Here is a 20,666-nt window from a genome sequence, read left to right as displayed (position 1 = left end):
CCTCTCTGCCTATCTGTGATCTCTGTCTGTCAAATAAATAAATAAAATCTTAAAAAAAAAAACTTAGACTCTTTATGTCACAGTCTGTAAAATAATGGCCAATGATAGCACTTACCTTTTAGGATTGTTATAAGGCTTAAATAAATTAATATGTTTAGTTCATCTAAAGCACTGATCATTGTGCAAAGCATTGTGCAAGTTAAGTTCTAAGTATTCACAGCTATTACGTGAACCTGTGCAAATTGTCTAAACTGTCAGATAAGAAGATACAGGAATCTTTTTAAAAATAAATGACATAGTGATGGGGCACCTCGGTAGCTCAGTTGGTAAAGCATCTGATTTCAGCTCAGGTCATGATCTCAGGGTTGTGGGACTGAGGCCCACATAGGGCTCCATGTTCAGTGAGTAGTCTGCTTGAAGTTCCCTCACGACCTCTCCATCTGCCCCTCCCCCCTCCACTCACACATGTGCCCTCTCTTTAAAATAAATAAATAAATCTTTGAAAATAAATAAATGAATGACATAGTATATATAAATTAATTTGTGCAATGGCTAAAACTTTATTTTATAGTCATTTATTGGTAGCAGAAATATAAATGGCAATGAATGGAAAATGGTCACTAAAGGGAATGAGAAGAAAAGGGGAGAAGAACCAGACTTGCTTTAGGTTTCTCCTGTCATTCTTTTATCATTAATATAGAGATATAGATATCTTTTTAAATCTCCATAATAATTTTATAATATTTTCTATATCTCCATAGGAGATATTTAAAACAAGGAAACAGTAAAAAGAAGAAAAAGTCATCATGAGAACACCTTGCCTCTCTTCTCCCATCCTTCTTCTATGCAAAGCCTCAGTTCTTCACACATTGAATTTCTATTATGTGCTCTCTGAATCTTGCCTGGTCTCCATAAGTCTTCTACTCCCAAACATGTCAGAGCATATTTAGGCTTGATTTCTAAGGATTAAAATATAGTATCTTCCAAAAATGCCCTGGCTGTCATGAATATTTTTATGGTTGGTTTCTACAGTTCATAGTCAAAACTGAATAAGAAATTTTTCTTGCAAATAATACTTAATAATTTTTGCAAGTTATTCTTAAAATACATACATCCTAAAAATAAATATTCTCAAACTTTTTTCTTCTGGCTTTTCTTTATTTTCTTTGCAATAAAACCACTACTTAACCTAAATTTTTCTGACTCATAATAAATTTTGCAACTGGCAACCATGATCATCACAGGGAGTAGAACTATATGTCATCCAAGACCTTATAAAACATGCACCCCATGAAGATATTTTCCCATCATATGGCTCTAGATGACACATAATACTGAGAGAACAACTCATCTTCTCAAACTGGGCAACTAGTTAAGGTTATCTGTTGACATTTTTAAATGGAAAGTAGCATTTAAAAATATTTAAAATAGAAAAGAGAAAAGTTACACATATGCAGACATTCATATAAACTTGACCTTAATTACATATTATTTTCTTACATAGTTGGTGAAATTATATTTTCCCAAACTACCTCCATTTGGATATCAAGTAATAATGTATTATCTACATTTAAAGGAGATTAAAATAAACTACCAAACAAGAGAATGTTCCATAATAAAACCAAATGGTCTGTTTAGATCCTAAAACAATTGTAATGTAACTACATGTAGTATGTGTAGCAGTTAAAACATATTTAGAATATTTTTAAACGTACCTTTATCAGCTTTATTTCAACTGAATATAAGTATGTCTTTTGTAATGCATCACAACAGAGTCTATATAAAACTGATTCCGCAACAAAAAATAAGGTAGGTAGATGATCATAATCAAAGGAAGCATGGTCCAGGGAAGCATAAAGCATATTTAAAGCTTCTGAAATATTAAAAAGGTAGAAACCATAATTTGAAGATCTTGCTTTTGTCTACATGCTGCAATTAAGTCTTACAATTAACTATTTGTTGTCACCAAGACCAAACTGTGGTTTTAAAATATTAAAAAATTTAAATGTTAAATATTTACAAATTCTTTGATACCCCTTTCATTAAGAAATGAAATCTAAAAAAAAAAAAAAAAAGTGAAATCTATACCCCTTTCCCCTTGAACGTGAGTAGGTCTTGTGACTGCTTTAACCAATAAAATGCTAGATCAGAAAAGGCAATAGAGCTGCCACTTGGATCTCTTTCTCAAGATACTAGCTTTGGAACACTTAGCTGCCACTTAGGATGTCTAATAACTCAGAAGTCACTAAATTGGAGAGACTACAGAGCTAGAGCCCCAGTTCCCTCCCCCGTGAAAGAAAATAAGGCCTATCTCACTGAAGTTTAAATGAAATAGTGTCGGTAGAATGGATAAGGAAGATGTGGTCCATATACACTATGGAGTATTATGCCTCCATCAGAAAGGATGAATACCCAACTTTTGTAGCAACATGGACGGGACTGGAAGAGATTATGCTGAGTGAAATAAGTCAAGCAGAGAGAGTCAATTACCATATGGTTTCACTTATTTGTGGAGCATAACAAATAACATGGAGGACATGGGGAGATGGAGAGGAGAAGGGAGTTGAGGGAAATTGGAAGGGGAGGTGAACCATGAGAGACTATGGACTCTGAAATATAACCTGAGGGTTTTGAAGGGGCGGGGAGGTGGGAGGTTGGGGGAGCCAGGTGGTGGGTATTGGAGAGGGAACATATTGCATGGAGCACTGGGTGTGGTGCAAAAACAATGAATACTGTTACACTGAAAAGAAATTTAAAAAAAAAAAAAAAAGAAATGACAGCAAATGAACCTGCAAATATGAGAATTTGTCTGAACCAAGAGATTTTTGGAAAAATAATTGAATTTGAATCAGACATATTATCACTACTGGTACCGCTAACAGGAGGTAATTGAAAAGTTCCTCTAAGTTAAATTAACTCCTAAGACTATGATCTTTTTTTTTTTAATGTGGTTATTGGTTTTGTGTTTTTTTCCTTTCTTTTCTTCTTAATCATGACCTATAGTGTTGTAAATCTGCCTCACAAAATACATCCTAATGACTTTCCTTTAAAAAAAATGAAAAATAAAAAGACTAAGCCTCTCCCATCAGTTAAAAAAAAAAAAAAAAGATAGTGCTAAAGATAAGTGCTATAAAGAGAAGAGTGGAAAACCTAGAAAATCAAGGCTGAGGAAATAGGACCCCTCAGAATTGAATAAGAAAGAACACAGAGCTAAGGCTCTAGAGAAAACTACAAAGAAGGGCTTCTGAAGGGCTGTCATGTAAATATCTGAAAAGAAGAGCAAATGCAGGGACCTGAGGAAGGAAAAGCCTTAACACATCCAAGGAATAGAAAAGAGATCAGTATGGCTAGAGCATAATGAATCGTAATGAATAAGAAGGGAAGGCAGCCAGGAATAAGATCATACAGAGCTTTGTAGTCAGGGCTTCTTTAAAGCATAATCAGAAGGTACTAGAAAAGATTTAAGCTTTAGTATGATCACTGCTGCATGGAGAGTGAACTATAGAATGAGGAGCGGACAAGAGATTTGCAAGACACAGATGTAGAGGTTTTTCAGTTGTGGAGCTGTTACTAAGAATTCATATTTACGGTTTTTATTTGGAGTTCAATATCTTGAAGAACGAAAAAGCTTTTGGCTGTGTGTAACAGGAAATGCAAAGAAACCGTCTTCAAAATAAGTATGTTTATTATTTCACAAGATCACAGATGGAAAGACTGTAGGGCTGGCTCATATACCTGCCCTCTATAAGCATTTTTCTTTCATTTTCTAGTTCTTCTGATGTACATGGTAACAGGGATGACCACACAAGCTCCAGGCATCTTTCTCTTACCAAGCCATTTATAGACACATCAAAAGGCATAGGGAGGAAAGAGATGCTTTCTCCCCGGGTCTCTCTTTTTCAAAAGCAATTCAACAAAAAGTACTTGAAATAGACCTGCTTTTATATCTCTGGTTAGGACCAGCTCCTTTGACCACTCCTAATCTAATCACTGGCAAGCAAATGGGAATATCCATGATTCGTTTAGATCACCCAAGACTCACTGCCCAGCCCTCCACCCCACCACCCACACTACACCCAGGCTGCAAGGGCCTGCCCTCTTCTGACTCACAGGACTGCAGGACACCTAAACAAAAAGGTTTAATGGCCAAAGAAAAACAAGTAGCTACTGGTTGTTCATAAGGGAGGGGTGTTTACTTCAACATCGTTTAAACATTTAATAGAGGTCAGGCTGTGGACAGCACTGTGATCAGAATGCCATAAAGACAAGTTAGATACAGAATTGTTCTTACTCGTCCTGTTGCTTGAAACCTCCCAGTTAGCCCTACAAAACTCAGTTTACATGGAGAACTACTCTCTGACGTCATATGGTTAACATTCTAGAGCTCATTTTAAAAGGCATCCACATAAAATTCATGATAAAAGGAATTTTACCTCTTGAAAAACAATGTTTTTTAATTTCTTTTTTAGATTGGTTGGAGGATGGTTTGGAAGGAGACATATAAATGAGAAGTGATAAATGAAAACGTAATGAGTAAAATGGCTGTTTAAAATAAGTGAAAAACAAAGGACCATTTGGTTAACATTTTATGAGTAAGAATTATAAAATGCCAAAACAAGTTTCTCTAAAGTATAGTGCCTATTGTAATTGAAAATCACTTCAATGACATTTTATATTACTTTTTAATTAGTTACTAATTTTAGAAAAAAGTAATGAAGACTGTTCTGAACAAAAGTTTTTAAAACAATTTTGTAATTAAAAAGTTGAGCAGTCAAATTCATAAAACCAAAATTACAAAAGGAGCTTTCATAGTGAAACATTACCAGATATTTCAATATAGAACGGCGAATTTTCCTTGGCTCTTGCACAATTTCTAAATAGTAAAGGTCACAAGTTATACCTTTTATGCTAATCTAGAAAACATTCAGGGTAACTAAGAAGAGCTTAGTAAGAGTACATACCATCTTGAATTTCTCCTTTGCACTGAGCTAGATATATTACTTCCGTCCATGCAGTAGGAAGATGTACATGCTTCCCAGAGCCTAAGGTTTTGAGACCCAATTTTCTCTGTTATGAGTAAGCATGAAAAAGCAAACCAAAATGTATAGCTTCTTACAAATTTATTTACTAGTTTTACTTATTTTGATTATTCATTAGTTATATTCTGAAAGTCACTCTATGAGGCTATGCTCTATAGCTAGTTGATATAAAACTTTGTATTTTTGTTTATATCAATTTTATTTTTTGATATTTTATGTAAATTGTATTGGTACTAAAATGTAAAGAATGCTTGTTAATATTCTGAGTTATATCACTAGTTATTTGCTAAAAATAATTCTCATTCTTTACTCTCAAGGAATTACTTCTACCTCATTATCCAACCCAGAAAATGCATCTCTGATTCTAGAAGGAAAAGTATATTGAATGTGATTCAACAGAAATTAGCTTCATGCCAATTTGCTGGAAAACTCTGGCTACTTCCCTGTGAACGGACTGAAATTAATGAACCTGAGACAAATACCAAGATTGCTACTCTTTCCTTAATGGGCCCACTCCTGGGGCTTCCCCAGGGAGCAGTTGGACAATTGGACAGAAGCTCACTGATGAATGTATCTGCTAGCACCACTCAGCATGCATATTTGCCAGAAGAATATTCTTCTAATCAAATTTTTTCAAAATTGTAATGTATGTGAACAACAGTGAAGTGGAATGCTGGGAAATCACCACTACCACAACAAAAAAGATGGCTTAATATATGCTCCAGTTCTGTGCAACTTTTATTTCATTAATTTTTTATATTATGTATATTTACCAATATACATAATGGTATGGTAGATATGTACCATATGTATATATACATATACCAAAATATATATGTATATGGTATATGTATATTTGGTAATATGTATATTACTTCTCTGCCTAACACAAACTGGATCTAATGTAAGAAGAGCAAAACAAGGACTTATTTCACTTCGTGTTCTGTTTTGATACATGTTTCAAAATTTGGAGCTAATACATACTGTTAAAGAATGTATTTTCTATAAGTTTGGTGAATAGTTATATAGAGAGAACAGAGTGTATCATGTATGTATTGTGAAGGTTTAGAGAAGCTTCCTTTCTTCTTTGGGACACATGAAATCTCAGTCAACCTTTTCTTTTTTTTTTTTTTAAGGAAAAAGTGGAATTATCATAATCAAAAATTTATTTGCCAGCCTTTCATATTTTGTGGTGAGCTCCTGGGACTAGTATCAACAGCTAGCTATATTCTTCAATAATTTGTGGAGAATCTTCACCTAAAAAGCCCTTTTACATTGAATTATCTGGTTATCAGCTTTAATTTTACTTTTCATTAACATCTTTAATGATACTTAATGACTTTAAAAAGTTATTTCTTATTTTTACTTTTGATATTTTAGAACATGTAACCACCCACCAACTAGAACAGAAAGTCCCTATATTAAATAATCAAATAGTGTACTATTACCTTACATCTGAGAATGGTTTTTCTAGCTAGGTCCAACAACTTTTCTTTCTCTTTTGGATTTCTTGCTTGGTTGAATCTCAAGATGAATTCTTTTGTGATTGAAAATGATGGACTAAACCAAAAAACAAATCAACAGTTATAGCTAATAGTTCCCAAATTTTAATTAGTCAATTTCTAGGGGCTAAGCATAACTATTTTCTTTTGAAAAAGTACCTTACCTTAATAAAAATGTTTCATACACATACAGAGAAATCAGTAAGATAAATATATAAATACACACACACACGCACACACGTGTGTGTGCGTGTGTGTGTGTACAGGACTCCTTGATTTATCTAATCATACTCTTGGATTAAGAAACAATTCTCATGATGTAATAGAATTTTGTAGCTTCTAAAAGAAGAGTTTCTGAAATGGTTGCCAGAAGTCTTGTTGGTATATGCCTTCTTCACAGGTAAAACCCAGCACAGTTCCGATTACGTTGAAGACTGATTTATCTCCTCTCATATAACAGTGTTGGTTCAATTTAAGCTAAATTTTTATTCCCCTCATGCAAGTGAAATGCAACTGTGGCAGCAGTAAAATGAGCAAAGGAGGAAAGATGTGTGTGGCAAGGTCAGAGAGGTGACAAGTATCAGATTAACTCTGGATGAGATGAGAAGTTATTGCAGGGTTTTGATAAGATGAGTGTCATGATTCAGCTTAGGTTTTAATAGGCTCATTCCAATGTCTATTGAGATCTGGAGTGTGGAAAGGTGTGAGGTAGCATGGAAGGAGGCACATGTATATTTAGGTGAGATGCAGTAGTGGCTTAGATCAAGAAAATAGCAATGTCAGTAAAAAAAAGAGATTGGATAATGGGTATGTTTTGACATTAGCTCCAATTAAACTGCCCAAAGAATTAGAAATTAGGCATGAGAGAGGCAAAAAGAAAAGAGTCATGATTGAACTGAATAACTGGAAGGATGGAACTGCAATTTTCTGAGAGGGGAAGAATGGTGCAGAAGCAGATTTGGGGTGAGGGTAGAGAATAAGTTCAGTATTGGATATATTACATTTGAGATGACCATAGCCATCCTAGTAGAGACAGAGAATAGACAGATAAATGAGTTTGAATTTCAGGGGGAAAAGTTCAGTCTAGACACATCAATTTTGGAGTCATTATTGAGTCATTAAAGACACATGTGGTATTTAAAGCCTTGCAAATAGAAAGGAACCCCTGGGGAAAGTGCAGAGAGAGTAAACAAGTATTTCAAAGAGAAGAGGAAAAGTAAGTTGACAGTGTATGTAAGAGAATGAGTAGGGTGATTATAATGATATACCACAGGATTTAAGATGGGCATGGGATCAAAAGAGATATCAGAGGGGCGCCTGGGTGGCTCAGTGGGTTAAAGCCGCTGCCTTCGGCTCAGGTCATGATCTCAGGGTCCTGGGATCGAGTCCCACATCGGGCTCTCTGCTCAGCAGGAGGCCTGCTTCCCTTCCTCTCTCTCTGCCTGCCTCTCTGCCTACTTGTGATCTCTGTCTTTCAAATAAATAAATAAAATCTTTTTAAAAAAAGTGATATCAGAGGAATAGTGAATAAGTAGTAGAATCAATGAGTTGCTTATTTGTGTGGTCAAATAACTGTTAGAGTCATGCTATCAGAATGAGTGGTCCAGAAGAATAAAACACATTTTTGTAACAACTTACTATATTCAGAATTTACTGAGTTAGTTGTTTTGTGGGATACAGGGAAAAAATACATGAATAAAAATCAGATTTTTGCCCATGCATAATTCACAGTCCTATTGAGGAGACAGGTGTATGTAAAAGTAATGGTGCCTTAACAATCACAGAATAAGCAGAGATGTAGACCGTCTCCTTTTGGACTTTAAAGTGGGGATACAAGAATGAAATAAAAAACCCTGCCCTCATGGAGCTTGTAGTAAAACAGAGGAATAGTTGAGGTGTTAGCATGCACAAGCTTTGCTAGAACTGGGCATTTTGAAATTAGTCATTTCATTCTTGATTTCATGTTCTCTGTCTCACTCTTGCCCATGAAGACATCTGCTTAGATAGATACAGTGTAGGCTGGCTGAAAAGTCTTTCTTGATAGTCATCTGGGATGACATTTCTTTGATGCTCATGAAGAGCCCAAAATAGCTTTAATTGTCCCATTTGTACAAAGTGCTATGGGAATTACAAGAAGATAAGGAATCTTTGAAAACATGGAAGGTGAATGCCTTTCAGCTTTCTGTACAGATACTGAATCCATTAATTGGTGTCCCATAACTCATGTCAGTAAATATTTAGTGGGAAATAAATACAGCTATTTGAACCATGTCTAGCCCATCACAAAGAAATTGAGTTCGTAACACAAATTATCATATAATGATATACAAATAACACCTAAGAAGCAAAAAAGACACTTTAAAGAGTAAATATAGGCATTTGAATAGAAAATATACTTTGGCTTCCCACATTCAAATTTCTTCACACATTCTACTTTCTTCAAAAATAAATGTAATGTATTGTAAGTATATAAGTGCAGTCTGTGGAATAGACAGTAAATAAAGAGCATCGTTCTCATTTTACATATAGAGAAAATATACTTTATTTTAATAACGTACCTAAACTATTTATCAGAACTTTTTTTAGCTGACAACCCATTTGTTTAGTCAATATTTAAGAGAAGTCTCTCACACACAAGATATTTTGCTATATACAATAAAGGCAAGAGGTGAAATCAGATTCAACCTCAGAAAGTTCCCAATTTGGAAGGGAAATGAGATGTAACAAAAAAATGTACTAAAAAAAAAAGAAATCCTGTAGGATTTAGAAGTAGAAATCATGATTCCAACGATTCCTAGACATATAGTCTTTGATTAATAACTTAATCTGTGTGAACTATCATTTTGCATATGTGGAAATGAGGAGAAAATCTTGTAGAATTCTGGGAAGTATCAAATCAGAACACAAAGTCTAGTTCCTGATACATATCAAGTGCTGAATGACTGTTAGTTATAAGCAATACTGTTTTTGGTTAAAGGTTCAAAAAAAAAGCTTCTTTGCAGAAATGGCACTTGAGCTATACCTTGAACAGTGAAGAACTGGAATGTGACAGAACAGCGACTGTCCTTTCAAAATTCTTTCTCTGCCCTTTCTTTGGCATATGATCACCTAGCTACTCTATATTTCCCAGTCTTTCTGGCTGCTAGATATGGGCACATGGCCAACCCAGTGGGATATGAGCAAATGTAATATATGCAAATTTCAGGTCACCTCTAACTTAAAGACATATCATTTTCTCTAGAATGATGCTTTTTTCTCCTTCCTGTGACCTGGAACAAAGACACAGTGCTGAATCAGCTTTGATTAGGGAGATGAGTACAACAACCTATGAGATAATGAGGGTCCTGAGTTTTTCACTGACCCCAAAAGCAGAGCTGTCCTGTCAGCCTTGATCCACTGACTTTTTATGTCAGATAATACATTTCTATCTGATATAAGCCCCTGAAATTAGAAGTTTCTTTCTATAGTTGTTTCAAATTTATCCTAACTAATACAAACAGGACCAAAGAGAAGAAATAAGAAAAAATAAGAATTTTAACCCAGCATAGACAGAATCCTTAAAATCAAGATAGGAAATGAAGATGGAAATTCTGGGTTGAGAACAAACATAAATGGCATTGAAGAGTGGTCTATGGAAGAAATTCATAGATGCCTACATAAGTGTTTGTTCTCCTTTTTCTCATGAAAAGATTCTTTCTTGCAGTTAGGTGTACCTGTATGTCTATGTTTCAGCTAGTAAAGGTAAATAAAATGTGCCTGTTCCATGCAAACAAGCAATTCTAGACTGAGATACCAAAGAACAGAATGAAGATAAAGACCAAAATACCAAAGAACAGAATTAAGATAAAGACCAAAAATACACATCTGCAGGGATATCAAAACTAAGGACAAAGAGATCATTAGAGTTAATGTTTAGAAAGTCTGTGGAAATCTTCAAAAGTGGTTTCACAGGGTGCCCAGGTGGCTCAGTTGGCTAAGTGACCAATTTCAGCTAGGTCATGATCTCACGGTCATGAGCCCTGTGTAGGGCTCCATGCTCAGTGCAGAGTTTGCTTCAGATTCTTTCTCACTCTCCCTCTACCCCTCCCTCCACTCGCGTTCTCTCTCACTCTCCCTCTCTCAAATAAATAAATAAATCCTTTTTTTTAAAAAAAAAAGAGTAATTTCACTAATGAATTACTGAGTTGAGTTTAGGGATAACAAAAATCTGTTATCTGAAAACATTCTGCAAAATACAAAGCTGTAAGGTCATGATTACTGCCTGTATTGGCCATGAATACTGTACAGTTTCAGATTCACTTGATTCCTGCCTGCATGATCTTTATGGCCCAAAGAGTGAGCTGTCCCTCCTCTTCTACATTTGGAGTAGCCATGTGCTGGATGACACAAACTGGAAGTATGGATGAGTTAGCACCTATGTAATGAATCTTGACCAAGGAAAATGCTAGACAAAAAGCAACAGATGAGATGAATAACTCTTCTCGTTTCTCCATTCCATGGACTAGGAGATGTGACTTCTTCCTGAAACCATGCCTTAATGAGTACCATCATACCAAGTATGGATCTGTCTGCTATATTTCATTTTGCCAAGTTGTGATTTAGTGCTCCAGGTAGTAATGCAGCAAGGTTTCCTGCCTCATTTTCCATTTTTTTTAAATCTTTAGTGCACTGACTTTGCATTTATTTGACCCCAAATAAATCATTAGAATTTTAATCCTCTTCTCATATTCTGTCTTCTAGAGACGTGGGCTAAGACAGTGGTATAAGCCCCAGTATAAGAAGACTATGATTTCTATGATTTTGCAAGACTCTACATACTTTGTACAGATATTCTCATCAGTAGCTACTGATCTCTCATTTGGGGTAATACATTCTAAAAGAAGCTACATTTAATTGCATGTGTTCATGCTCTTTATGGCCATCCAGATCCTAAGTCACCATATTTTTGGCTAAATCATCTGTAGCCATCCCCAAATGTGATAATATAGATGTCTCAGGCTAAAATTAACAGACCTGATTACAAGGTCTTAACCATTTAGAATTTCACTAAAGACTTCTAATAATTCAGATAAATAAAAAACATACTATAGATAAAATAAACAAATGACCAGAATTTAAATGTAAGTCTAGAAAAGTTTCTTCTTGCTGCTCACAACGTACATTTATAGCCATACTAAAATGCTATATTGTATTATAAATGTATGTTTATCAAAATCAGTAACATTATATAGATATATACATATAGAGCATTTTAAAATATTTAGAGCATGTATTTGCAGAGCTCATTTTCTAACTATAAAAGTGTCAAAAACATTAATAAAAAGGAAAAATTTCAGGTTTATTAACATTTTAGGAAACTTTGAAGACTAGAGTCTCCCAAATATAAAAAAAATAGCAGCTTCTGTGAGAAAGATGTAAAATAATCTAATAGCTTGACTAAATCTTCCTAATGTAAGACTTACATTCCCTTTTATTCTTCCCAGTCAGCTAAAATAAATGTATGTATTTGATGTAAGTCTTCAAAATCTTCCAGTCTTCTCCACCTCTGAGATGAAGTAGAAAAAGCAACAGACTACACACAATAAAATAAACTTAGTTAAGAAGAAAATCGTAACAAAATAGTATACTCTGAAACAAGTAATCCATTGTAAGATTGTGTGATTTTCTCTTTGGTCTGGAATAGACTTCAGTACCTCATCTGAAGGATTTACAGGGAGCCCTAACTCTGTCTCTAACGGAATCCACACTAGGCCTGCAAAAACGCATGCTTTAAGGAAGAATACGTGAAGCAAATACAATATGAGGCATATGACAATTCATGTGACACCTAAGAAGAAAAATAAAGGTTATGTTCCTTCATTCAAGGTCTCTGCTTCATCTCAAACAGCTGGTGCCAGAAACAGAATCTGGTTTCCCTTGGTACAAGGGGCAATGGAGACAAGACCAGGTATGTTTTCTAAGTGACCAGGCAGTAAGCAAAAGCCAGGATTTTCAAGGTGCAGGAAACCTGGACTCCCTTCCCATTGCCTAACTAAATGCCTAAGGTAAAAGGAATCAGAACTAATCCCAGTCCATTCTTCCCAACCCCAGGGAGCTGTACAGAAGGCTGCTATGGTGCTCAGCAGAAAAGTAAAAAGAATGGAAAAACATGTGTGCGCATTTGTGTGTGTTGCTGAGATCAGTCTTAATGCAGATCTACACTCCAGGCAGATTTAAAACTCAGTGGGTAAATTGGGTAACGAGAAGTAGTCACAAGGAAAATGTCACATATCAGAATAAACTATTCAAAGTACAATAAAAAGAGACAAAAAAAGAAAATGGAGATGAAAGAGGGGAAGGTCAAAAATACAATGAGATGATCTAATACACATTTAGTAAAAATTCTCAGAAGGAGAGAAAATGAGTTGTCAAGGTAATTTCTGAAGAAACAATATCTGCTAACTTTTTAGGAATCATGACACAGTCCTCAGATTTAAAAGGTTTGAGAGATCCGTGCAAGTAATTTTTTAAAATTACATTCTGACACATCATTGTAAAACTGCAGAAAATGTAAGACAATAAGAAATTTTTGAAAGCCCCCAAGGTAGGAGGACACAAATTAATATTAAAGAAATAGCATCAAAATTTCACATAACGTCTCAATAGCAATATTGGAAACTATGAGTGGAATGACATCAGTCTGCTGAGGAGGGAAAAGAAAGGGAATAAAAGTGATAACCGACCAAAGATAATTCTATATTCAGTTTTAAATTTCCTTCAAGAATAAGAATAAAATAAAAGTATATTCAGACTAACAAGATCAGAGTTTTCTCAACAAAAAATTCTAAAATTTTATAAGTTGTATATCTGGCTGGCAAAAGAAAAACAAGGCCTAAGAAGCAAAAAGGAAGGCAAAGCAAGGAAAGTGATTAACAATAAATAAAATATAAAGGAACATTAACTACTTAAATTAGTAATGAAGTCTCGTGGAAATTTAAAAACCACAAATTAGAATTAAATTGCTAGATAAGGTTTGAGGCCCCTAATTATACTTAATCTTGAAATGTTTATTCTTTTTTAATAAAGATTGAGATAAGCATGCTTAGAATCAGTAAGAGAATTTAGCAATATAATTGCATGTAAAATCAATGTATAAAAATCGATTGTATTTCTCTCTTCTGGAAACATAAAAAAATCTATTTAAAAATATGTGCGTAAAACATATATTGTATACAGAATACCAAATACAGGGGAATAAAACCTAACATCTTAAAAAATGCACAGTCCCCCTAAGAAAGAAACATTAAAACTTCACTGAGGGGATGCCTGGGTGGCTCAGTGGGTTAAAGCCTCTGAGGCTTTGGCTCAGGTCATGATCCCAGGGTCCTGGGATCAAGCCCCACATCGGGCTCTCTGCTCAGCAGGGAGCTTGCTTCCCTTCCTCTCTCTCTGCCTGCCTCTCTGCCTACTTGTGATCTCTGTCAAATAAATAAATAAAATCTTTAAAACAAACAAACAAACATTGGGGTTATGAACATTGGGGAGGGTATGTGCTTTGGTGAGTGCTGTGAAGTGTGTAAACCCAGTGATTCACAGAACTGTACCCCTGGGGATAAAAATATATATTTATAAAAAATAAAAAAATTAAAAAAAAAAACAAAAACAAACAAACAAAAACTTCACTGAGAAAATTTCACAAGTAACTAAATAAATGGAAGTTATATCTTGTTCATATTGGAATGCTTATTATAATAAAGATGCCATTATCCTCAAACTTGTCTATAGATTCAGAAAAATCCAATAACCAAACCCAACAAGTTTTTTTAAAAAATGACAAGCTGACTCTAAAAATTATATTAATGAAGAACAACATATTTGGAAAATCAGCCATGTTGACTATTGTTATTATTAAAATGATGACAATTAAGGTAGCGGGGCACTGGTATAGACACAAATGGGCCAGTGAAACAGAATAGACAAGCTAAAAATACCCATTATATGTGGATACTTTATGCAATAGTTGTACTAGCAAAATATTGGAAAAGGATGTTCTTTTCAAAACATGGTGTTAATCAACTAGGTATTTAAATAAAAAAGGAAAATTAGACCTGTAGGTAACACCATTAACAAGAATTGTTTCTACATGTATTACATGAAAGGCAAAACGGTAAGGTTTTTAGAAAATAATATATAGGAATATCTACATGATATTGAGGTGGAGACAGATTCTTAACCAAAATACAAAAATCACTAATCATAAAAGACTGAGAATAAGTTCTGTTCACTAAATGGCATATATCCCATGATCCAACAATTCCATTCCCACATATGTACCTTAGGATATGTGCTAGGATGCTTGTACAAGATTGTTCATGGAAATGTCGTTCATAATAACCAAAAATGGGAAATAATTGAAGTGGCCAACAACAGAAGAATGAATGGATAGTTCACAGTATGTTAATGAAATGGGCTAATGGAGTGAATGAACAAAATCAGCAATGTAAAGTATATAACTACTATTAAAATCATAATGACTATATTAATTTCCAGGACTTCCGTAGATGAAATGCATCACAAAAACAAAGTTAAAAGACAAGTCAACGACTGAAGGAATTCATAACAAATATTTAAGAATATCAAATATCAGTAAGAAAAAAACACCTAAAAAATAAATTGGGAAATAAACAGATAAAAGCAATTCTAATGGTAACAAATATTAAAAGATGCTGAATCTCATTAGTTATCAGAGATTTTAAAAAGTTATCAGGCAAGTCCCACTTGTGGCCTATTACAATGACAAATAGAAGAAGTCTGACAATATCAGGCGATGGCAAAGATGCAGGAGGTGATACTTTCATATACTGTTGGAGACAATGTAAATTGATTGAGATACTCTAGACAGCAAGAGCATTAAGGAAAATTCAAAAAGTGAGGAATAAAAAAACAAATCCCACTCCAAAGCAGCACTTACCCAGATATACAAAGAGAAATATATAATGATTTTTACTATAGCACTGATTCATTGGCAAAAAACTGGAAAATAAATAAAGTAAGAAGTATGCATTATATGTAATACTATATAGCCACTAAAACGAATAAAGAAATAATTACCAATAATAAAACATAATTACTGGTATGGATTGAATTAAAAACATAACACTGACTTTTAAAAAATCAAATCACAGATAAATAAGTTAGTTTTAATTATATTTATATTTACATAGAAAATGCAATTTTATATTCATTCATATTAAAATAAAAAAATGAAGTGAAAAGATATATACCACAATTATTTTAGTTGGGAGGGCAGGTGGTCAAAAAGCTTCACTTTTATCTGTTGATCTAGTTTTTATTAAGAAAAATATTTGAAACAAATGTAACCAAAAGGCACTATGTAAGTTTTCTTACATAGTCTATAATTCTCTTCATTTTTAAGTTTTTAAAAATTTCTTAAAATCACAATTTTTAAATTACAAATAAGCTTTGATCTGATAACTTCACTTTAGAAACTTTATCCCAAGAAAATAATTTGAAATGCAGAATGACATTCTATTTTGGCTTAATTTGAAATAGCAAAGGATATAGAAATAACTAAAGTGCTTCGTAAGATGGTAGTTATTAAATACTTTCTCTTATGCATTTCACAGATTATTATGGCAGCTTAATAGACATATATAATTATAGGACAATGTTTATTTTAAACAGATAGTGTAGAATTCAAAATTTCAGAAATATATGATCATTAAAAATTATGAATCTATTTAAAAATAGTAAATACATAGAAATACACATTTTAGAGCTATATATGATTTTAAAGAAATTGTTCATAATATTCTCTGCTTTCTAAATTCTATAATACATCGATATGCAAGTTTATTAACATGAAAATTCTTTCAAACTTACTTTGATTTATTTTTCCTTCTTTTCCTTAAATTTTGAATTTGAGACTTCAAGAATTTTTCATGATAAGAAGAAGATATCACTCCTAATTTATTAATCATGGGTGACTTGTTAATAGACATACTCACAGATCATAAACCTAAAGAAAAATATTAAATTTTATTTTAGAGTACAAACGCACTTTTAGTACTAGAGAATACATTACAAGCAAATTCATGATTTGGGAAAAGGGTGGCAAGAAGGTAAATCAGACTTAGGAAAGAAATTATAGGAAGGAAGAATTTAAATTTAATATGTCGGACCCAGGAGTCAAACCCAACTTTGAATTGAAAACCCACATTCTATTTATGTTACTATACAAAAACTTATCTTTTCATATAATATAGCCTTTACTATCCTTTAGCTATTTGATCATCAAAACCCTTAGAACAATATGGCACAGTAGTTAAGTGGATACAATCAAATTGATTTACTTAACTGCTTGTGCCTCAGTTTCCCCACTTGTATAATGGGAACAGTACCTCCCTACAGAGTTGCTGTAAGAAATAGGTCAATATTTGTAGATTGGTTAAAACAGAGCTTGGTATATAAGAAGCTTTATGTAGGAGCTTGTGATCATTATTAGATTACTATGTTTCCTGCTTTCTAAAATTACTTGTAAATTTTTTTTGTCTTCTGTCTTTTTACCCGTTAGATTACACTTTCTCAGCTTGTCCTCATATCCAGTTTTATTTTCCTTTTGAAGTATGTCTGAATACATTTTATGAGTATAAGACCAAAACTAGAAGACACTATTTCTGTTTAGTACAGTATTTAAATAGCAAAATGAATTATTGAAATACGTAGTCAGATCTCCATTGAATTATTCTGCACTTAGTTTTTAAGCTAGGTAATTGTTAAAAACTGATTAATTAAGGTTCTAACAGGAAGCAGAAAACACACTCAAATGGAGTAACTAAATAAAGGGACTCCAAAGAGATGGGCAGAGTTATTCAAACAAAGAAAACAATACAATGAAATAATATCTGAGATGGTGCCATTCTGAAGTCTGGAAGAAGGGGGTGAAACCACCACTCTTGGAACTGAGGGAAAGAAGGAGCCAGAAAGAATAGCTGTAGGAAAGTGGTGTTTGATTTAAAAACAAACAAACAAACAAACAAACCAAACAAACAAACAAACTTTGGCCTTTGGTCTAGACATACAGCCCATCTAAGGTTGCCTGCTAAGAGGGAGACTAGAAACAGGAATTTTGATCTCACCCTTCTGCCCTTCACTCCAATTACCTGCTTGCACTTCCCATTAGCTAAGCCAAACTAGAAGCCAGAGAAGGTATAAGGCAGAGTGGAAAAGGACAGACAATGGATCTGAAAGGCCATCGGGAAAATATCCAGTACAAAATGGATTATAAACACAAAACATTATTATCCATTGCTATTGGTTATAGCAAGGTCTGCTTCTAATAATCTACATCCATTTGAATATAAGGTAAATGTATTTTTAAGTCAGTAGCTATACTGTGTTATATATAAAGGGATGTCACTTAGAGTGACCCTAATTTTAATATACAATATAAGTTTTTCCCAAACAGGACTAATACATTCAGGAGTTTAATTTTTCTTTAAAGTTTTTTTTTTTTTTTTTTTTTGACAGACAGAGACCACAAGTAGGCAGAGAGACAGGCAGAGAGAGAGGAGGAAGCAGGCTCCCTACTGAGCAGAGAGCCTGATGTGGGGCTAGATCCCAGGACCCTGGGATCATGACCTGGGCCGAAGGCAGAGGCTTTAACCCACTGAGCCACCCAGGTGCCCCAGGAGTTTAATTTTTACCAGTGAACGACATCATATTGGATTCACATCAGATGTTCCTACCTTAAAAGGAACTCAGGAAAACAATTACAAACAATTTAATGATGGAGATAAAGCACACATAAGCACCAAACAACAATAATAAAGAAATAGGGATGTTCAAAAGGGTTAATTCGATAAATATGGTAGCAAATGTTGCACATTTATGATTGCTACTATGTTTAACAAGTATTTATTGTGAATCATACAAAATTATGAAGATAAGATGTTTAATTACACTAAAACAAAGTTTTCAAAAGAAGACAAAAAGAAACCCACCATTCATAAAACATCACATATTCCAGAAATAGAGATTAGAAATACAAATTTGAGTCAGACATACTGTAAGATAAATTACTTTTAAAAAATTAATTCCAAATGAATAGAAAGGGGAAAATATAGGCAACCTAGGAAGAAAAATAATTGAAGGGAAACTGAATGGAAAGCAAACTGGTCTTTGTGTGCATGTGTTAGGCATACTGACCTAGAGCTCTTAGCCATTTAGTGATATATTTTATAGGATTGACTACAGTCAGCCATATTTTTTGATATTTCAAGAAGTTAGAGATTAAGTGTTTGAACTAATCATCGAAGCTATTTTCCAAAGATCCTGCACATCTGCTGGTACTAGTGGTAAGTATTTGCACCATCTGCTCAACACGCAAGTTCCACAATACCCTGTTGATGAGACTCCCCCAGACTGGATGGGTGGAAAAACTCAAAACTGCTGCAGAAGTTTTTACATGCTTCCTCTATACTTCTGCCTTATCTATACTTCTGCCAATCTTGAAAGTAATAGTGCCAGGGCTTAACCAACAATATTTTATTATTCAAATACTATTTGAATAGAAGATAGTATGGCTCGCCAATGTATTTTATTAGTTAGGATTGCTTTTGACTAGGAGTAAAAGAAAGAACAACCAAATAATCTCAAGTTTCTCAAAAGATGAATGTCCTCAAGAATGTTTCCCATTGAGATGTTAGAATTAAATCCTTAGTGGGGTAAATAAACAAAGAAAACAAGGTTTAAAATGACACCCCATTCTCCAAAGATACCTCAAAATAGAGAATCTAAAAATTTCATCAACTTTAACAGAATTTTTAGTTTTTTCATAAAAATATTCTTCATTAAGGACTGCCTGGGTGGCTCAGTTGGTTCAGTGCCTGATTCTTGACCTCAGGGTCATGAATTCAAGTCCATCATTGGGCTACACACTAGGTATGGAGCCTACTTAAAGTTTTTTTAAATTTTTTTTAATTGCCCACTTCAGATAAATATGCAAGGTAAATCTGTGGATTTTTCATAGAATCAGTTTCTATGAACTATCAAACCCTGAAGCTATCAACAAGGTATTATTATTATTATTATTATTATTGATGTATATACAGTAGGGCTTTTTTTGCATTGTATTACTATAACTGGAGTCACATATAGTAGTCATTAGTGAAACCAACACATCAAGGTTCTAACAGTATTTGATAAAAAGTTTTGTTACACCATTTATTAAAACCTACTAGGGTAATCATTTGTATTATTTTATTCCTTCTTAGGACAGTTACATGCAGGGATATTGACTGGTGAATTGTATTAAAAGGACAGAGAAAGGCATATATCAAGCTCTTCAGTAACACCATCTGAAAACAAGAAAAGTAAAATGATGACAAGAAATTTTATTTTTCTGCTATCACATACAAGACACATTTCTTTTATTCTGCTGAGAAATCACACTCATTAAATATAAAAACATTAGAATGGACTTATTAAACTGGATTATTTCACTTTTATGTCATTGTCAAAAAATAGACATTTTTCCTGAATTAGCAAAACATTATGTAAATTTAAAATGAGCTTTTTTAAAGTTAAATAGATCTTTAAGATTGAAATACCCTTATACTCTCTGTAGTACCCAAAACAAATGGTGCTGACTGAATTTGTAGATTGAAATGAAAACAAAATCTTAAGTGAATAAAAATGATCTTAAGGATTGGATTGCTCTCTTTTTAAAATAAAGTCTTCCCTTGAATACTAAAATGAGAGATTAAAAAAAAAAAATCATGGGGTGCCAGGGTGGCTCAGTGGGTTAAGCCTCTACCTCTGGCTCAGGTCATGATCTCAGGGTCCTGGGATAAAGCCCAGCATCAGGCTCTCTGCTCAGCAGGGAGCCTGTTCCCCCGCATAACCCCTCCACCCCACTCTCTCTGTCTGCTTCTCTGCCTACTTGTGATCTCTCTCTGTCAAATAAATAAATAAAATATTTTTTAAAAAATCATTATTTTGACAGCAACTATTTCTTAGACCAACCTCTTCATTTGCTTTAATTGTCTTGATTTATACAGCACTCCACCATAGAGGATGGTCTACAGTAACTCACATTTTCTTTACCACTTTCCAGGGATAGTTT

At 33.8% G+C, this 20,666-nt stretch overlaps 1 protein-coding gene across 1 annotated transcript in view; it reads right to left on the bottom strand.

Moving 5' to 3' along the window:
- The window catches only part of TMEM232 (transmembrane protein 232), a 289,360-nt gene that overhangs the window by 247,994 nt on the left and 20,700 nt on the right, over window positions 1–20,666 (bottom strand). The window contains exons 2-4 of the mRNA XM_044266111.1: window positions 6,488–6,599; window positions 4,962–5,067; window positions 1,716–1,873 (exon numbers count right to left, since the gene is read on the bottom strand). Of these exons, the coding sequence (XP_044122046.1) occupies window positions 1,716–1,873; window positions 4,962–5,067; window positions 6,488–6,599 (376 nt within the window). The remainder of the gene's footprint in view (window positions 1–1,715; window positions 1,874–4,961; window positions 5,068–6,487; window positions 6,600–20,666) is intronic.

The sequence above is a fragment of the Neovison vison genome, chromosome 1, assembly GCF_020171115.1.
Source record: "Neovison vison isolate M4711 chromosome 1, ASM_NN_V1, whole genome shotgun sequence".
Classification (NCBI taxonomy): domain Eukaryota; kingdom Metazoa; phylum Chordata; class Mammalia; order Carnivora; family Mustelidae; genus Neogale; species Neogale vison.
The sequence above is the reverse complement of the archived record's forward strand: the minus strand, read 5'-3'. Positions and strand labels throughout refer to the sequence as shown.